This window comes from Microcaecilia unicolor, chromosome 9, assembly GCF_901765095.1.
Source record: "Microcaecilia unicolor chromosome 9, aMicUni1.1, whole genome shotgun sequence".
NCBI lineage: Eukaryota > Metazoa > Chordata > Amphibia > Gymnophiona > Siphonopidae > Microcaecilia > Microcaecilia unicolor.
In genome coordinates, this window is record NC_044039.1 from 206,228,496 (window position 1) to 206,248,370 (window position 19,875).

At 45.9% G+C, this 19,875-nt stretch overlaps 1 protein-coding gene across 1 annotated transcript in view; it reads left to right on the forward strand.

The window, feature by feature from the left end:
* ITPK1 (inositol-tetrakisphosphate 1-kinase) overlaps positions 1-19,875 on the forward strand; it is a 299,388-nt gene that overhangs the window by 257,016 nt on the left and 22,497 nt on the right. Inside the window, exons 5-7 of the mRNA XM_030214763.1 lie at positions 10,703-10,801; positions 13,247-13,287; positions 19,666-19,831. Of these exons, the coding sequence (XP_030070623.1) occupies positions 10,703-10,801; positions 13,247-13,287; positions 19,666-19,831 (306 nt within the window). The remainder of the gene's footprint in view (positions 1-10,702; positions 10,802-13,246; positions 13,288-19,665; positions 19,832-19,875) is intronic.

The window sequence follows — 19,875 nt, forward strand, 5'->3', positions numbered from 1 at the left end:
CACTCCCCCGCCGCCGTCGCGTACCTGTGCTGACGGGGGACCCCAACCCCCGACAGTCGAAGTTCTGTGTCGGCGTGTTGCTTGTTGAATGACCATCTGTTGAAGTTTCTGTGCGTGCGTCTGATGTCAGACGCACGCACAGAAACTTGAACAGCTGATCATTCATGAAGCAACACCCCGGCGCAGCTGAGAAGAGAACTTCGGCTGTCGGGGGTTGGGGTCCCCCGTCAGCACAGGTATGCGATGGCAGAGGGGGAGTGTTTTCGTCTGGAAGGGGGGGGGTCGAGGGGGTCGCGGCAGGGGGTCCAGGGATCCGCAATGCGGGGGGGGTGTGTTGAAATCGGAGGGAGGGCGGAGTCTGGAACTCAGTGGGAGGGGCGGGAGGGGCACACGTCATGATGGTGCCTAGCAGACCACAGGAGCCACGGTCCCAGGCAGGACAGAACGTTGGAGGTGAGAATTATATATATAGAAGAAGATATTTCCACAGGGGGGTTAGCCTGCAGTTAGCGCGGGAGCCCTTATTGCCACCTCAATGGGTGGTGGTAAGTGTCGATGTTCCCCCCCTCCTCCCCCCCCAAATGGCTGCGCAGCAAGTGTGAACTTACGACACAGCCATTTCTCTTTTTTTCAGCCTTTTTAATCGCTGCTGTAAAAGGGACCCGGCACGCGGCAAAAACAGCCGTCGTCGCTGCTAGTGCAGGTCCACTTTTCCCACAACTTAGTAAAAGGACCCCTTTGAAAGTGACTCTTCAAGTGAACACTTGAATCATCTGCTTTTGAGCCCGTCTGCACGTCTTAAATTTGTAGTCTGTCCCTGTTGATAGAGCGATGTGTGCTCTCCAGATTCCAACGTAAAAGGAATACAGAAAAAACATAAATCACGAAGTCGTATTAAAGAGTTTGGAAAAGTTTGTCCAGTTTTCTGTCTGCCACATAGAAATGAGGGCATGCAAGCAGGGCAGGCTGTGTTTTTTTTTTTTTGTTTGTTTGTAAGAGTGCTAGGCGGCGTGGCCCTCTTTTACACAGCCATTTAGGGAAGAGCTGCTGAGGGTTGGCATGATGAATTAAAAGCCCTTTGGGCAGCAGATGTGAGCGGGAAAAATGTTTGTACTTGAGACTGTTAATACTATAACAGAACTATAAACTAAAAGCCCATGTTTATATGAGAGAGGCACCGCCCAGGTTGTAGCATGCACCCCACACAGGCTGTCAGGAGGCCCTCTCCAGGCCTGTGCTAGCCATGTGGGCATAATAATAATAAAGGTGCTTATTTTTCACACCTTACCAAAACGGTTTAGGGTAGGCTACAAAAGAAAAATGTAAGGAGAAAAAAAAAAGCAATCTCCAATATGCAAATATAAGAACTAAAGCACAATCATAATATCAAATTAAAAAAATAAAAATAAAAAAGCTTTCAATAATTTCCTAAATCTGAGATAAGAGGATTCTGATCACATTTTTCAGGTGGTAAAGAGTTTCCAAAATTTAACAGCTTGGTATGAAAAGAAAGCAGTAAAATACCTTGTTTATCTGACATTAATAACAAAGGAACAATGAAGCAGTATGAAGAGCAGGAGTCCTGCTCTGTGTCTGGAGAGAAAACAAACTCTTCTTAATTCTCAGGCTCTTTAAGCAAGCTCCGGACCTTCGTGACAAGAGAGCGAAAGGCACTTGATTGTTGGAACCCACCTTTCTTTACCTAGAACAAGATGGTTATTGACCTTCTGCCATGTACTCATCTTTCAGGCATGGTATTTGAGTAATATAGTAGATGATGGCAGATAAAGACCTATACAGTCCACCGAATTTGCCCAACAAGATAAACTCATTATATGTGATACTTTATATGTATACATGACCTTGATGTGTCCTTGCCATTTTCATGGCACAGAGTGTAGAAGTCTGCCCAGCACTAGCTTTGCTTCCCAATTACCGGTATTACCACCCAATCTCCGCTAAGCTTCTGTGGATCCATTCCTTCTGAACAGGATTCCTTTGTGTTTATCCCACACATTTTTAAATTCTGTAGCCGTTTTCATCTCCACCATCTCTTGCGGGAGGGCATTCCAAGTATCTACCACCCTCTCTGTCAAAAAATATTTCCTGACATTTTTCCTGAGTCTGCCCCCCGTCAACCTCAATTCATGTCCTCTAGTTTTACCAGCTTCCCGTCTCCGGAAAGGGGTTGTTTGCGGATTAATACCTTTCAAATATTTGAACGTCTGTATCATATCACCCCTGTTTCACCTTTTCTCCAGGGTATATATGTTCAGGTCAGTAAGTCTCTCCTCATACGTCTTGTAATGCGAATCCCATACTATCTTTGTAGCTTTTCTTTGCACCGCTTCAATTCCTTTTACATCCTTAGCAAGATACGGCTTCCAAAACTGAACACAATTCTCCAGGTAGGGCCTTGCCAATGACTTGAACAGGGGCATCAACACCCCTGGTTACACGTCTCTCGATACAGCCTAGCATCCTTCTGGCCACAGCCACCGCCTTGTTCACACACATTGGGATGTTTTCCTGCGCTGTTCCGTTGCTAATTTTACAGCACTGTTCGGAACAGTGTGGAGAAACTGATCATCAGGGCATAAGTTAGCCACATAACTGTGGAGTAAAACTTTTTTTTTTAAATTTAACAAGTTTTTATTGAACTGTTAGTACAAACGACATTCAAAAATAAGCAATACAACCGAGCACTGTTAGAACGTAAGTAAGAATCCCATAGTAACAAAAAATTTCATTTGAGAGAACCCCTAATCTCTCTACCCTCCCACATAGCCAGCTGATGTACTTGATTCATCCAAAACCAGTACGCAGGAGGTTCTGTAGCTGTCCAAAATTGGAGGATACACTTATTCTCAACCAGACACAATTTGCAGAAAAGGGAAGTATTTCCAACCCCTAGAAATGCACCAGGTCTATCCAATAAGAGTTGATCCTCTGTCCTCCATTTTTTGGCACTATTTACTGAATCCAGCCTAGGGTTACCATATGTCCAGATTTACCCGGACATGTCCTCTTTTTGAGAACATGTCTGGGCAACCAGGCGGGTTTTGCCAGCCTGCCCGTTTGTCTAGAAATCCGGACAAACGGGCAGATTGCTAGGCTCCCCTCCCCTTATTTACTGCTGCCCTGATGGTCTAGTGACCTCTTCTACCTTCGGGGCAGGAAAGAGCCCCCTCTTTCCTGCCCGGAGCGCTGCCCTGCATGCATCCTTCCTGTTGGTGATCTCGGCGCTGATTCAAAATGGCCACCGAGAGTTGAAGTGACCTCGTGAGACTTCAACTCTCGGCGGCCATTTTGAATCGGCGCCGAGATCACCAACAGGAAGGATGCATGCAGGGCAGCGCTCCGGGCAGGAAAGAGGGGGCTCTTTCCTGCCCCGAAGAGGTCAGTAGACCACCAGGGCAGTACTAAGGTAAGGGGAGGGGGAGTGACGGGGTGTGTGACAGGGGGGAGGGGAAAATGTGACAGGGGGCAGAGCGAGGGCGTCAAAGGGGGTGGGACGGGGTGTGAAAGGGGCGGGGCATGTGTCCTTTTGGGGGGGGGTGCAAAATATGGTAACCCTAATTCAGCCCATACAGGGAAATTCTGTCTATAGTGTTGAACGTTAGGCATTACTTCTTTGCTGAAGTTTTGGCACAGAAATGCATTCTAGTGCATGCAAGGTATGAAAACACAGTTATGCCTAAGTGTTTACACGCAGATCTGCAAAGGGGGCGTGGCCATGGGAGGGACGTGGGCAGGCCAGAGGCATCAAGGAGGTTAGATTGAGAACAGGAGATGGCATGATGTCAAAAAGTTGAAGCCAGCTCAGCACTGACTCCTCCGCGCAGCTGTCATTCCCATACACCCAATACAAAGCAAACAAACCACTCAGCTGCTGCATCCACATAGTCGTTCTTTATTGTTGGTAGCATTTTTATTTGTTCTCATTTATATTGTCAAACTTGCCGGCTTGTGCAGCATATGGATGTACACAGAGGAAGTATCGGTTTCATAGGTTAGAGTACTCGTTTGTTCGAAATTGTAATCAGTGTGTAATTTGGAGGGGCTGATTGTAGGAACTCCCTAGCAGGCGTTGTAATCGTGCACAGATGTTTTCACCTAGTAAAGGGCCACCAAAACAGGCGTCATGTTAGGAGAGTCAGGTGCTCAACATTCAGAGAGTCTATTTATAAGTACAAAGGTTTTTTTTTTTTTTTACCGTAATTAAATTGAAACCTGGGAGCATTTAACATCTTTTTATTTTTCCTGTGCGTACATCAAAAGAAAAAGACGGTATGTGGGAAATTGCTTCTTTTTTTTTTGTGATATGCAGTGGTATGGACATGGTATGTCTTGAGGCGAATCCTAAGGGTGGTTAAGCAGTTTGGAATAAGCTGTGTTGTTCTGTAGAAGTTGTTGTTTACTTTTGCAATGTGTATATAGATACCTGTTCTGGTGTGTGGTTGTGATAATGTTTGAATAACTGTTTATACGTATGGCTATGATTTCTGAACATACGGCATCATTAAAGGACAGACTTTTAAATGCCCATCTGGGTATATATGATAATCTCATCTTTGTTAAATGTTTCAAACATATCCATTGATTTGCTCCCTTGTTGTTACTGAATTCTATTCTGTCTCACTGGTTTTTTCAAATGTAAGCTATATTGAACCTGAGTTTGCTTGGGATAATGTGGGATATAAACAGTGCTTTTTTTGTAGGAAAAAAGGTACCGATTACTCATTATGGGCGGGGCCACCACCTATGGCTCTACTCCCATGTTAGCCACACCCCTTATACCAACCATGGCGCATATAAACAGGCATCATTGAAAATATTATACCAGTATAGGAGAAAAAAATAACTTGAATTTTTTCATTATAAATAATGTTACAGCTCCAGTATACCCAGTGCAAAATAAGATAGCAGATGTAAATTCTCAAATTGGACATATTCTAAACACTAAAATGAAAATAAAATGATTTTTTCTACCGTTGTTGTCTGGTGACTTTGTTTTTCTGATCATGGCGGTCCCAGTCTCTGATTCTGCTGCTCTCTATCTGTTCCCTTAACTCCGTTTCCAGGGATTCCTTTCCATTTATTTCTTTACTTTCCTCCTTTCTTCTTCATTTCTTGCTCTACATCCATAGGTAAAAGCTGAGTCCTCCGCAGACTTGACTGGAGGAGGTATAGAGTGGATCCAGTTCTTGCCTATTTTCTCCATCCATGTGTAGTTTTTCTTCTTTTTTCTCTTTCCCTCTTCTCCGTCAGTATGCATCTCCTTCTTATTCTTCCCTCCCCTCCATCCTTATACATCTCCTGTTTTTCCTCTCTCTTCCCTCTCATCCATCCATGTTCATCTCACTTCCTCTCTCTTCTCTCCCCTCCATCCATGTCCAGCATTTCAACTCTCTCCCCTCCATCCGTGTCCAGAATTTCTCATCTCCCCTAAATCCATGTGCATCTCCTCCTCTGTCTTCCGTCTCCTCCATCCATGTACAGCATTTCTCCTCTCCCCCTCCCCTCCATCCATGTTTATCTCACTTCCTCTCTCTTTTCTCCTCTCCATCCATGTCCAGCATTTCAACTCTCTCCCTTCCCCTCCATCCATGTGTATCTCCTTCCTCTGTCTTTCCTTTCCTCCAACATTTCTCTTCCCTGCCCTCCACTCCATCCATGTGCAGCATTTCTCCTCTCTCCCCTCCCCTCCATTCATGTTCATCTCACTTCCTCTCTCTTTCCTCCTCTCCATCCATGTCCAGCATTTCAACTCTCTCCCCACCATCCATGTGCATCTCCTTCCTTTATCTTCCCTCTCCTCCATCCAAGTCCAGCATTTCTCCTCTCTCCCTTCCCCTCCATCCGTGTGTATCTCCTTCCTCTGTCTTTCCTTTCCTCCAACATTTCTCTTTCCTGCCCTCCACTCCATCCATGTCCAGCATTTCTCCTCTCTCCCCTCCCCTCCATCCATGTGCATCTCCTTTCTGTCTTCCCTCTCCTCCATCCATGTTCAGCATTTCTCCTGCCCTCCCCTCCATTCATCAGTGTCCAGCAACTCTCCTCTCTCCCCTGTCCTCCCCTCCCATCCATGTCCAAGGTAAACACAAAGCCCATTTAGTTATGTTTCAAAAAGTGAGAGATGTGCATGAAACCAAATATTTATTTTTATTATTTTGACTTATAAATTCACTTGTCCCTGAAACATGCTCAAAACATAGTAATCCATTTGTGTAACTAAAATTTACACTTCTGCAAAAGAGATGAGATGAAGATGTGATTCCATGTACCCCAATGAAAGGAGAGTTTAATTTGACGTCCATTTAATTTCCATCTTTATAACACCAGGCTTCCCAAGGCAGATTACAACAACAGTTAACATGAACCTAGCAGGATATCCTCACTGAGATTTGGCCATGTATTACTGTATTCTATAGAACAGTGTAGAAAAATGAGCACACAATATATAGTTTATTACTGCTGTTTCTACCGACTACAATAATTTTTTAAGCTGTTTTAGTGATATTCAATGTTATTTCATGATATTTATGTCTAGATATGGGAAACTTTCAAATTAAAAAAGCTGTTAAATAAATAAAAATAAAATCCCTTATTCTCCACTTTTTAAGGCACTGTCTATCCAACTGGAACAGCTTTAAACTTTTTGAAGCAGTCTCTCTGTGTAGCCTGCCCTAACCCTTTACCTGCTGTTTGCTTCTACTGAGGATTGCTCCTTACCTAACTGTGTATCTCTTGCTGTGTTTCTGTGTGGTTTCCCTTTTTACCCTATTCTTGCTTTATCTCTTTGGATCCTGTGTAGGCCGCACCTTAGTTTAAACTGTGTGGCACAGCTTGGGTTGCCTCCATAGGCGGTCGGTGGCCCAACTGTTTGGGGAGGCTAAAGGGGGTGGAGTTAGGGATGGGGCCAGGGGTGGAGCTTAAATCCATAATTGTCTCATAACACACAGAAAAAAAATAAATAAAAATAAAAGTCACAATACTTTTATTAAATTTAGATATTAAATATGTATCATATGTCAAAGAATAAAGTGATTGCTCAAAGCATATACTAACCATAATCGCTCAACTGCAAAACACTATGCACATCTTTGTGGAAAAACACACTCAGAACCTTACTGTACCATAAATATTACACTGGGCAGAACCTAATACACCATTAGGGGCTTATAGCCCATTTAGTTATGTTTAAACAAAAGAGACCTGCATTAAAAAAATATTTATTTTTATTTTGACCTATAAAACCACTTGTCCCTGAAACATGCCTAAAAACAGAATAATCCAGTTGTGTATCTAAAATGCTAATTCCTACAAATGAGATGACATTAAAATGTGATTCCATGTGCCCCAGCTTTAGCCTCCTTGTTACGATCAACAATCAAGAACAACCTGGATGCAGCAGCTCAAAAGTTTGTTTGTTTTGTTTGGGCTGAAGACAGTGAGGATGTCATGCTGGGGAAACACATTAACCAAATTGGCTTCCTTGTTTACTTACTGGGCTACAAAGGCTCACTTCCACTCGTTTTGGGAGTCTTGCATCTTTCTCCCTGTTTCTTCTGCTGCCTGCTGTCTCCCCGGTCGTCATTTTTACTGCACTGAAGAGTTCTGCCTGGGCACCGGCAATTCAGAGTCAGCCTTCTGCCAGCGTCGGGGCTTCTCCTCAGGGGCGTCCAGGTCTCTAACGTAACTTCCTCTTTTCTGCAGAGCTGGGAGGGAGTGAGACATGCCTGAAGAGAAAGCCCCGATGCTGGCAGAAGGCTGACTCTGAATTGCCGGTGCCGAGGCAGAACTCTTCAGTGCAGTAAAAATGACGATGGAGACGGCGGGCAGCAGAAGAAACACAAGATGGTCAGGGTTGGGCTGGGGAGGCTTAGCCTCCCCAAGCCTCTTATACGAGGCGCCTATGGTTGCCTCTCTGCTTGGGTTCCCTTATTCTGTTTGTTGTCTGTATCTGTGTGTTTGGTCTGGAGACCTTTCGTTGGTGACTGTGTGTGACGCTGTGTGCGTGGCCCGAGTGCCAGCCCCTTCTGGGACTTCGCTCTGTTCTTTTTCCCTTCCCTTTTGCATGTTTGGGTTCCAGTTCGGCCTTGCGGCCCATACGTTTGGACTCTGTATGTTTGGGTTTCAGTTTGGCCTTGCGGCCCATTCGAGTGGTCTATTTAACCTTTTGTGGTGCTCGCTGGTCTCCCTGAGTGTGCTGGGCTTCGTAGCCCATTGTCTCTGTATAGCGTGAGCTTGGTCTGCCCTAGGCAAATCTAAGCTAAAAGCCCACATCTGATTACATTCTCTCTCTTTTAAAAACCAGAAGTTATTTAACAATACATAATACTTAAGTCTCTAATTCAAATCCCACTGATTAAAGTAATCCCAGTTTTCAGGCCCCTATGTATCTTTATAAAATAAATAGATACCCTGTTATAGCACCACCCCCTACCGTTAAAGCCAAAATGCAACATGAATGCGAGGACAAAAGATTTTGAAACAAAAATTGCAGTCATAAGAGTGGATTTATATCTGTCATACCAAGAAAGTGCAAGGATGTAAGAGACAATATTAAGATGAAAAAGTAGAACACGTGATAAAAAAAAGTCATATGTAGAGAAGGACAAAGCACACTGGTATTTTGAGGAGTGTAATTGGTACCATGGCATTAACCTCAGTTGACTGTGGTATCAATTGAATAACCACATAACAAGGTTAATTTTTTTTTTTTTAATTTGTACCCCGTACTTTCCCACTCATGGCAGGCTCAATGCGGCTTACATGGGGCAATGGAGGGTTAAGTGACTTGCCCAGAGTCACAAGGAGCTGCCTGTGCCTGAAGTGGGAATGGAACTCAGTTCCCCAGGACCAAAGTCCACCACTCTAACCACTAGGCCACTCCTCCACTCCACATGTCACAGCTTCTATCATTGGTCTAAAAAATACCTCCAACCAAACCGTTTATTGTGAATATTTATATGAAAAATTATTGTTAAATAAAATTATAGCATGATCAATTTTCTTCAGCATGCACAACTTCCACATAGGACATAAAGATATGCTGCTAAACAGCTGAAGTTAGCTTCAGACAATCGGATATTATTATTATTATTACTAGGATTTATTTACCGCCTTTTTGAAGGAATTCACTCAAAGCAGTGTACAGTAAGAATAGATCAAACATGAGCAATAGGCAATTTCTTATACAGACATAGCAGGATCTGCTGATTACTGCACTGTATTGGTACTGTCTTCAGACTCAGGACGCTTCAGAATTCAAGCGATAGTCCCACGAGATACTAAATTTGGCTGTAAGAACATATTTTTTCTTTTCCTCTGCAAGTGTTGTCTTGCTTGCAAGGATGCATGTGCATACATTGAAAGATCTCAAGCATACTCATTGGAAATCCTGAAAACAGATTGATTTGTGCCATTTCCTGTCACTCTATGGCAGGTAGGATAGTCCCGAATAATCCCAACGGGGACCCGTTTCGTTACTCGGCTTCCTCAGGAGATTTGGTTTGCTGCCAACATAGCAACTTGGTGCCATCAGGGATTGGGGAAATGATTTGTAATGAATTATTGACATGCACATTTTGGGTAGCCATATTGTACTGGATCAGCATAAGGATTCTGTACAGACGATAGGCAAGTGAGCTTTCGTAGCTGCTTGGGTTTTTCTGTGCAACATCTGACAAAGAGTTGCAGGCAGTGGTGTAGCTACGGGGGGCCTGGGCCCCCGTACATTTGGCCCTGGACCCCCCTGCCGTTGACCCTCTCAACCCCCCCTCCCACCGCCAACCCTCCCCTGCTGTCGCTGTGGGCTACCTTTGCTGGTGGGGGGCCCCAATCCCCGCCAGCCGAGGAGGTCCTCTTCTTCCCGCGAAGGCTTCATTCTGTTTCTGACGTGCAGGACGTCAGACTCACAGAAACAGAACAAAGCCTTACAGATCAGCCAGGCTTCGTTCTGTTTCTGTGAGTCTGATACGTCAGAAACAGAATGAAGCCTTCGCGGGAAGAAGAGGACCTCGGTTGGCGGGGATTAGGGTCCCCCGCCAGCAAAGGTAGGCGACGGCAGGGGAGGGTTGGCTGCGGGAGGGGGGGGGTCATCGGCAGGGGTTGTCAAAGTTGGCCGGGGGGGGGCGGCACCGGGGAGGCTAAAATGTGCCCCCTCACCTCGGGCTCTGGACCCCCCTCCCGCCGAAGTCTGGCTACGCCCCTGGTTGCAGGTGGACGCGAACGCTCATGAGTACCAGTGTCTTTTGATAATTCCGACGTTTGATCCAGTAAAGGGTCCTCCAACTTGTGTTGGAAATATGATGCTTGGGAAGGGAATAATTTAAACTGATGATCTTAGGAAGGGAAGATACAGAGGCATATTTTCAAAGCACTTTGGGAGGCTAAGTTCCATAGGTTTCTATGGAACTTTGGGAGGCTAAGTGCTTTGAAAATGAGCCCGACAGCCTAACTGTAGGGGCACAGAATTAGAGGGGGAGTTGGGGATGTAACAATTAAAAATTTTATGGCATAAGGTACTATCTCACTGTTATTGAAAACTCGGTTTTGTTTTTTCTTTTCCATACTGGAATTGTATACATTCAGACTGTTTAATATCGTTCTCTCTGAAAATGTCATCAATAAAAAACATTGAAACATAAACTGATGATCTTAAACTGAAGTCTCTCCCATCACTTTTGTCTTTTAGATGAGAGAATCTGTTCTCCACCTTTCGTGGAGGTGACGAGCGAATGCGCAGTAGAGACAATGCAGCTACTGGAGAAGCATGGCATCGCCTTTCCATTCAGTGCGTACTCTTGCTGAGCCTGCTGTAGCCAGTGCTGATGGTGTTAGCTTCTGTACAGATCTGAAAAGCCTGCTTGAGCGATTTTATTTGCATGTGTTAAAAAATGCATGTTTCAATTCTTTCAGGGCAATTTTATAACTTGGCGCCATGCGTCAGAGGCGCCAAAATAATCAGGCATGAGTGTAAATGCATTGAGTGCTATTCTAGAAGGTCACGCCTAGTGAGTAAATGCAAAGGAGGCGTGAATGTGGGTGGGCTATGGGTGTGCCTCCAACAAAACTTATAGTTGGGGTTCTCAGCCCAGTCCTCGGCACAGACCCGGCCAGTCAGATTTTCAGGATATCCACAATGAATATTCAAGTTATAGATCTGAGTACAAGGTAGGAGTGGAGTGGAATGGGTAAATATGAATTGCATGTTTACTCTTTCCAAAAATACCCGGACTGGGGGGCACGCAAGGAAGCTACTAAGTAGTAAATTTAAAACAAACCGGAGAAAATATTTCTTCACTCAACATGTAGTTAAACTCTGGAATTCATTGCCAGAGAATGTGGTCAAAGCAGTTAGCTTAGCAGGGTTTTATAAACTTTTTTGGGATAGTTTCCATAAGCCATTATTAAGATGGACTTGGAAAAATCCACTGCTTATTTCTAGGATAAGCAGCATAAAAATCTGTTTTACTGTTCTGGGATTTTGCCAAGTACTTGTGACCTGGATTGGCCACTGTTGGAAACAGGATGCAGGGCTTGATGGACCTTCGGTCTGTCCTAGTATGGCAACGCTTGCGTTCTTTTATATATTCATTATGGATAGCTTGAAAGCCAGACTGACTTGGTGTATCCCGAGGACAAGGTTGAGAATCCCTGATATAGAATACTACCCGGGTGTGCCCATTTATGCCTGTCATAAAGCAAAGCTGGCGTAAATGGTCACATTTAACTCTTTGCATTCCAGTTCTGGCTTACGCTAGATTCTGTAATGGTATCTTGGCATGCAGATGTCATTATAAAATGGGTGCTCTGTGCGTGGCATTGTCGTGCCCTCACTAGAGGTGCCAAGTTAACAGAATTATTATTACAAGCTCCCACGTTTAACAAGACTGTGCAGACCTCCCCTGGGGGTTCTAGATGTTCTGTGAACTCTATGACCTTCGTTTGTCCCTACTTAGGAGTCATCCAGGTTTGATGTTTCATGTAAGCTTTGAGACCACTTGAAGCTCATCTTTGGAAGACTGTAATAATATAAGTTATTTTTCTCCTTTTTTTTCTGGGCACCTGTTTTATTTTGCTTTAAATGTTGTACAGCCACAGAGAACATTTCATCCTCTCTGGTTTTCGGCAAGGTTTAGATGCTCCTTTTTTAAAGGCAATAAAAACAAAAAAGTGAGAACGAATGTGGAGGAAATCCAAAAGAACTTTATTGAGAAGCGTATGTACTATTGACGTCACTTCTGCGTACTGCCATTGAGGCGTATTACAGTTGAACTCTTAAACTTCTGAATTTGCGGGAAGTCCGTTACCATATTACCAGATTTTCTCTTGGTTTCTAATCAAGCAGTGGCGTAGCCAAGGGTGGGCTGGGGTGGGCCCAGGCCCACCCACTTTAGGTTCAGGCTCACCAAGTAGCAGCACACCTATAATGTGGCTGGCAGGGACCCCAAGCCCCACCAGTCAAAAAAACTCCCAACAACTGTTTGCTGCCGGTGAAAATCTGCTATTTAAAAGGTATATGGGGGAGAGGGGATGTTTGAACGACCATATGGCATGCAGGCGAGAGAGGGAGAAACCAAATCACTTGTAGGACAGGCGGAGTTCTGCCCACCCACATTGGGTCCAGGCCCACCCAAACTTGGGTGTCTGGCTACGCCCCTGTAATCAAGTAACAACCAAAGGAGATTTGTTTGACCCCTGATGCAGGCTTAGATGCCGGAACACGGCCGTGTCGGGTGGTTTGATGCTTCTCAATAAAGTTCCTTGGATGTCCTCCACATTTGTCCTCACTTTTTTGTTTTTATTGGTTTTAATCTGCGTGAGGAGTTTCCTCTTCGCTTTTTGTTTGCTGCCTTTTTTTAAAGGCTAAATTTCACCAATTAGAGAAGGGGAGCAGCTGCCAAGTTACTCCATTCCCAGGAGGGAGACTTTTTAGCCATTCCTGGTTTTGGATTTACATCCCAAAACAGGCTTATTTGCAAATCCCTAGTTCTCTCCGTTGAAATCAGAGCTGCAAGATCCCAGGATGCCGCAGAAAGTGGTTGTCAGAAATCCATAATTGGCCTAAAATTTCTGTCCTAGAACAGGGTAACTTAACAGCTGTGCTCTTTGGAAGAAAAACGTCCTCCTTTTTTCCCCCTCAGAGTCTTGTGATTATGCACCTCTGTATCAGTACTAGGGTTCGACCTGTGAGACCTCTTCAGTAATTTGGTTTATTTTTGTTCCTTTCTTTTAGTTTGTAAAACAAAAGTGGCACACGGCACAAATTCTCATGAGGTGAGTGAACGAGAATCTCTGAGCTTCAGAACCTCCCCCCTCCCCATTTTTCAGCACTTCCATCTCTTGGTATGGTTTTCCCTCCCTCACAGGTTGCACTGCCTAGAATTTTAAATATAGATAGCCATTTGCTGCCTGTGTCCCAGGTCTGGGGGTGTGAACGCCACAGTGAAGCAGTTCAAGAAGCATAACTCCCCCACCCCACCCCCAGTTCTGTATTGCATTTGCAAATTGTGTTAATTCATCACCACTGATTCTCAAATCACCTGTTTAAAAATACAGTGCTGTGGGTACTTCTTCCTTTTTGATGTTCCTTTGCAAGTGTCTGATTAGATTTCAGAATGATAATTATATATATTTTTTTAACCCTGCACAATTAGAGGGATTTCTTATTGATAAAGAATATGTATGAATATGCATGAGTTAGATTTGCATACATGAGCTCCTTGATATGCAAATCTGTATCGTGCATCTCCATTGTGGATATTCTGAAAACCAGGCTGGCTTGGTGTGCTCCGAGGACTGGGTTGAGAAGCAACACTGTTCTGTGGGGTTGGGAATTTTCCCCTTGTAAATGTTCTTCTTGTTGCCTAAGAACAGTCTATTCCATTACGTAGCTTCCCACTGTGCCAGAACCTATGGGATAGTTGTGTCCTTCAACCAACAGGTGGCGATAGAGGATTGAAAACTGAGCTGAGACATCTGTCTCATAGCATCCAGTCCAGCTCCTCAGTATTTTCTATCTCCAGCAGGCGAATGGACATATTTTTCAGCCTCTGGTTCTGAGTGGTTTTCCTCCTGGTCCAGTTGGGCAGCTGGTCCCCAATTAAGCTTTGTGGATGGCTTGAGTCTGCAGAATCATATCTGGAGGTCAATAGATCTCTGTCTCTGATGCCCCATGAATTTACTTCTTTCCTTCCTTCACCTCTCCCCTGTTTCCTGTGAAGCTCTCCTTTTCCAGCACAACAACCTTAAAAAATAATAATAAAAGAGAGAGAGAGAGAGAGGAGACAGAAAGAGATTTACTAGAAAGTGTGGGACAGCTTATCAGTCTTGATTCTGTCTCATCTGGGGTAAGACTTGTGGAGACCGTGAGCTTGGGGGGGGGGGGGGGGAGCAGCCGGCAGTGGTAACTCCAGCTAAAGTTTGACTCTGAACCTGTTGGAGGGCTGTAAGTTACTTGATGCAGGGGAGGGATCCTGACTCACCACTTGGGACTGCGTGATGCGGCTCTTGTGACAGTCAGGATGAATGGCGACTCCCGCAGAGGCAGTTAAGCAGTGTTACCACTGGGGGACCCGCTGGCTGGCATTGGGGCGTTGCAGTGCGTGCAAGCTGGGAATCCAGCGGGATGCGGGCGGGGGGGGGAAATAGTCGGCAGCAGCACGTCTTCGGATTTGGCGCATCTGAATATGCCGGGCACTTTGGGCTTTCTGCCTGGGCCGATGTGCAGTTTGATGCAAGAGAGCGCAGGCATGAGCGCCATTTTGTCAGGTCCAACTGGCAGTGAGGAACAGCCTCTGTCTGATTATGCGTGGAGCACAGCTGCCATTTTACAACCTCATAGTAACATAGTAGATGACGGCAGAAAAAGACCTGCATGGTCCTTCCAGTCTGCCCAACAAGACAAACTCATATTTGCTAGTTTTTGTGTATATCTTACCTTGATTTGTAACTGTCATTTTCAGGGCACAGACCGTATAAGTCTGCCCAGCACTATCCCCGACTCCCAACCACCAGCCCCGCCTCCCACCACTGGCTCTGGCACAGACCGTATAAGTCTGTCCAGCACTATCCCCGCCTCCCAACCACCAGCCCCGCCTCCCACCACTGGCTCTGGCACAGACCGTATAAGTCTGTCCAGCACTATGCCTGCCTCCCACCACCGGCTCTGGCACAGACCGTATAAGTCTGCCCAGCACTATCCCCGCCTCCCAACCACCAGCCCCGCCTCCCACCACCAGCTCTGCCACCCAATCTCGGCTAAGCTCCTGAGGATCCATTTCTTCTGAACAGGATTCCTTTATGTTTATCCCACGCATGTTTGAATTCTGTTACCGTTTTCCTCTCCACCACCTCCAGGTTCTGACAGAGCATTAAGCTGCATTAGGATCTTTGTTTTCTCCGGAGTTCATATTGATCTTACACCGGGCCTATTGACTGAAGGAGGGACAGTCAGAGTTGCTGCAAGGTGCTTCAGTTTCTCGCCCTGTTGCCCCTCTGTTTTTTTAAGAGATCTCGTTTAGATTTCAAGGAGTGGGTTGATGAGACTCTTTGCTTCTCCCTCATTATCTGATGTGTTCTCGGTCATTCAGAGGAGCCGTCGTTGAAGGAGTCATTAGAGGAGGGAGATGACTTGATAGTACTGAGATTGTGTCATAAAGAGGAGCTCAGTCCTCTTATTTCTGAGGCACTGGTGGTGCTTTCGATTGAGGAGCCTTCTTCTTGGGGGCTTAGATTTCCTCCTAAGGACTTCCTGATGCATCCTGACATTCAGTACCTAATTATAGCAGAATGGGTCTCACTGGACACAGGGCTGAGAGTGGGAAGAGTAATTGCTCGCCTCTACCTGTTGGTTCTGGAGGAGAAAAAGAAATTGCGGCTTCCCAGGGTGGTCTTCCTTGTTATGACGGTGACTAAGAAGACCACCTTGCCAGTGGAAGGGGGCATTGCCCTAAAAGCTAGAAGGCTTGCTGAAACAAGAGCATGCCTGAAGTGGCATCAGTACTCTGCAACAAAAAGACAAGTGCCATAACACCCAGGAAGAAACGGGGTTGGCCTAATTAGTGGATGCTATTTGACATGTTACAGGTTACGGCGGACAGTATGTCTTTGGCTGTCACACCACATAAGCAGCTCTGGTTGCTGCATTGGGCAGCGGATGCAGTGTCAAAAGTCACATCTGGTTAAACTGCCCTTTCATGGCAAGTGACTATTTGGAGAAGATCTCAGTAACTTGCTGAAAGAACTGGGGGGGAAACTAAGCCACAGTGGTTTCTGGAGGATAAACCAAAAGCATCTGGTTGTCCAGGGGGCTCTCAATTTCAAGATGCTAGATGTTACTGACCTGGTCATCAGCAGTATGGTCTGAAGTCCCGCTTTCAGGCACGCCAAGGTGCCGTGGGCAAGGGCTCATATGCAGCCTTTATAGGCGTTTCTTCTCAGCTGCTGGTCTCCATTGTCACAGAAATATGACATTCATCTTCCTTGGACAGAGTATGCCGTGGTGGTTGTCGCCCTTTCTAATAACACAATGGGAAGTGGTGACAATGGACGCCAACAAGTTGGGTTGGGGAGCTCATTATAAGTTCCATCTGGCACAGGGCACATGGATGGAATAGGAGTCTGAGTGGTCGATATATCGCTTGGAGCTCAGGGCAGTGTGAAATGCCTTGTGTGACTTCGCTCCCTTTCTGGCAGGGGCCTGGTCCAAGGTTTCTCTGACACTGTGACGGCGATGGCTTATATCAACAAGCAAAGTAGGATCTGTAGCTGTACGATGGTGGTGGAGGCGGCCTCCCTCATGATTTGGGCGGAAAAAAATGATCTCTGCTTGTTGGCAGCTTACATTACTGGGTTCTTGAATGTGGAGGTGGACTTTCTCAGCAGGCATTCCTTGGACACAGGAGAATGGGAACTATCCAGCCAGGGTTTTCAGCTGATAGTGGACCGATGGCGTTTTCTGCTTCTCGATGGCGACAAAACGGAATGCCAAAGTGCCCAAGTTCTTCAGCCATTCGAAAGAACTGGGCTCGATAGGAATCATGGCTTACTGCAGCCCTGGCTGGAGATACATCTGCTATATGTCTTCCCTCTTTGGCCCATGGTATGCTGCATGTTGAAAGGATCCCATTGCACCGGGGTCGAATAATTCTCATAGCCCCAGATTAGCTGGGAAGGTCGTGGTACATGGGCCTGATTCGGCTGCTGGACGCGATCCTCTCCTTCTTCTGCAGCGGGGTCTGGTGCTCATGGAGGATTCCTGCCTCTTTGATCTTACAGTTTGGCCATTGAAAGGGCTTGGTTGAGATGCAAAGGTTGTTCTGATTTGGTCATTGCTACCTTGCTTCAGGCTCGGAAACACTGTACATCCATGGCATATGCAAGGGTATGGAGGATGTTTGATTGCTGGTTTTCTGAGCCTGGACTTTTTTTCCCCTTCTCTGCCCAGATCGTGCACATCCTAGCATTTCTCAAGGCAGGCCTTCAGAAAGGACTGGCATTGGGTTCTCTAAATGTTTAGGTTGTGGCTTTGGCCTGTTTCACGGGCCAACTTCAGAAGACATATCTTGCGGCTCACCCGGATATCATTTGATTCTTGCAAGGAGCGGGCTGCTTGCGTCCTCCCTACCATATGCTGTGTCCAGAGTGGAATCTTAATTTAGTCCTTTGGGCTCTTCAGAAACCGCCCTTTGAGCCAGTCTGGAAGGCCTCCTTGAAAGATCTTATGCTAAAGACATCGTTCTTGGTGGCTATCGCCTCAGCACGTAGGGTTTCAGAGCTTCAGGCTCTCTCTTGTCGGGATCCCTTTCTCCGCTTTTTAGAGGTGGGTGTCTCCCTGTGCACTGTTCCTTCCTTTCTTCTGAAAGTGGTATCAGCATTTCATCTCTTTGTGGAAATCCTAAAAGCTGACTGGTTGAGAAGCCTCCAGGACAGGTTTGGGAACGACTGCCCTACACACAAAAGCTCCTTCTAAATGTGCACATTTTTGTTTCTGTTCTGTATGCATTTCTGATTGTAATTTTAAATCCAGAGCTGCCCATTAATGTGGTTTAGTTCTAGCACCACACTGGTTAGCAGCCCTTGTACACTTTAAGTAGCATAAACAAGAGGTTCTCAACCCAGTCTTTGGGGCATATCTGGCCAGTCAGGTTTTCAGGATGTCCACAGTGAATATGCATGAAATAGATTTGCATTCACTGCCTCCTTGGTATGCAAATGTATTTCATACATACTGAAAATCTGGCTGACCTGGTGTGCCCTGAGGACTGGGTTGAGAAGCACTGACATAAGCATAAGGTGGAGATTCTCATGCTTTGGGGGACAACCTTTGCACATGTTTTTAAACCCTTTAGTGTCCATTGTTCCCGTAATAAGCCATATGGGAACAGATTGATGGGAACATTGGACACTAAAGGGTTTTAACACAGCACTGATAATGCAATATATTTGTTGGAGCCCACAATAGGAAGCTGGTGTGAGAGAAGCCAAAACTATGGGTGCCACAAAATGCCACTGAAAAGCCACCAGCAATTGTACCAAGCACTGCCTGAAGCTGTGTTGCTCCCTTGAAGGAGTCTTTTTTTTTTTTTTTGTTACATTTGTACCCCGCACTTTCCCACTCATGGCAGGCTCAATGCGGCTTACATATTGTATACAGGTACTTATTTGTACCTGGGGCAATGGAGGGTTAAGTGACTTGCCCAGAGTCACAAGGAGCTGCCTGTGCCTGAAGTGGGAATTGAACTCAGTTCCTCAAGACCAAAGTCCACCACCCTAACCACTAGGCCACTCTTCCACTCCAACATGACAGTTTTTCTTCAGGACTGCTACCCTCTGTCAGTGGGGTGCATATTTTAGAGCAGGGGCGTAGCTAGGCACCCAATTTTTTTGTTTGGGAGGGGGGGGGCCTGGGCCCAAGATGGGTGGGCAGAAGAGCTCCGCCCTGTCCCACAAGTGATGTGGTCTCTCCTCCCTCTCTCGCCTGTATGCCATATGGTCTCTCAAACATCCCCCTCCCCCCGCATACCTTTTAAATAGCAGATTTTTCACCGGCAGCGAGCAGCAACTAATACACACTTCTCACGTTGGCCCCACAGCCCTTCCCCTCTGATGTATGTGGGGCCGGTGTGAACAATAAGTATCAGCTGCTGCTCGCTGCAGGCGAAGATCTGCTATTTACAAGGTATGCAGGAGGGACAGTTGTTGGGCAGTTTTCGGCTGGTGGGGCTTGGGGATCCCTGCCAGCCACATAGGCGTGCTGCTCCTGCGTGGGCCTGAGCCCAAAGTGGGTGGGCCCGGGCCCACTCTTGGCTACGCCACTGTTTCTGAGAGGAATGGAAACTGTTCTTGTGGCTTGTCATGTCCTGTATCTGTTGCTGTGTTGACCCTGGTCTTGGCTTTCCTCTTTTTTTTTTTTAGAAGACTTAAATGTTTCTAGCTCTGGTCCACATGCATGCTGGCTTCAATTTAATTTTCAAAACGCTTTCTCTTGGCTTTAATCGGAACTTGGATTTCTTCCTTTCTTTATATTTTTCTGCTTGGTTGATTCTGGTCAGTCAGGCGCACCTTGAACACGGCACAACGCCAGAAAAGGTCTGAGATGTTGCAAGAAATAAATGTGTGCGCACCCCCCCCCCCCCCTCCTTTGTGTTCCAGATGGCAATAATATTCAATCAGGAAGGCCTGAGCGCGATCCCGCCCCCCTGTGTCGTTCAGAGCTTCGTCAGCCACAACGCTGTTCTTTACAAAGTCTTCGTGGTGGGAGAGTCTTACACCGTGGTGGAGAGGCCGTCATTAAAGAACTTCTCAGCGGGCATTTCAGGTAAAAAAAATCCCGGTTCATGGAGGAGATGGGAAGAAAGGGTT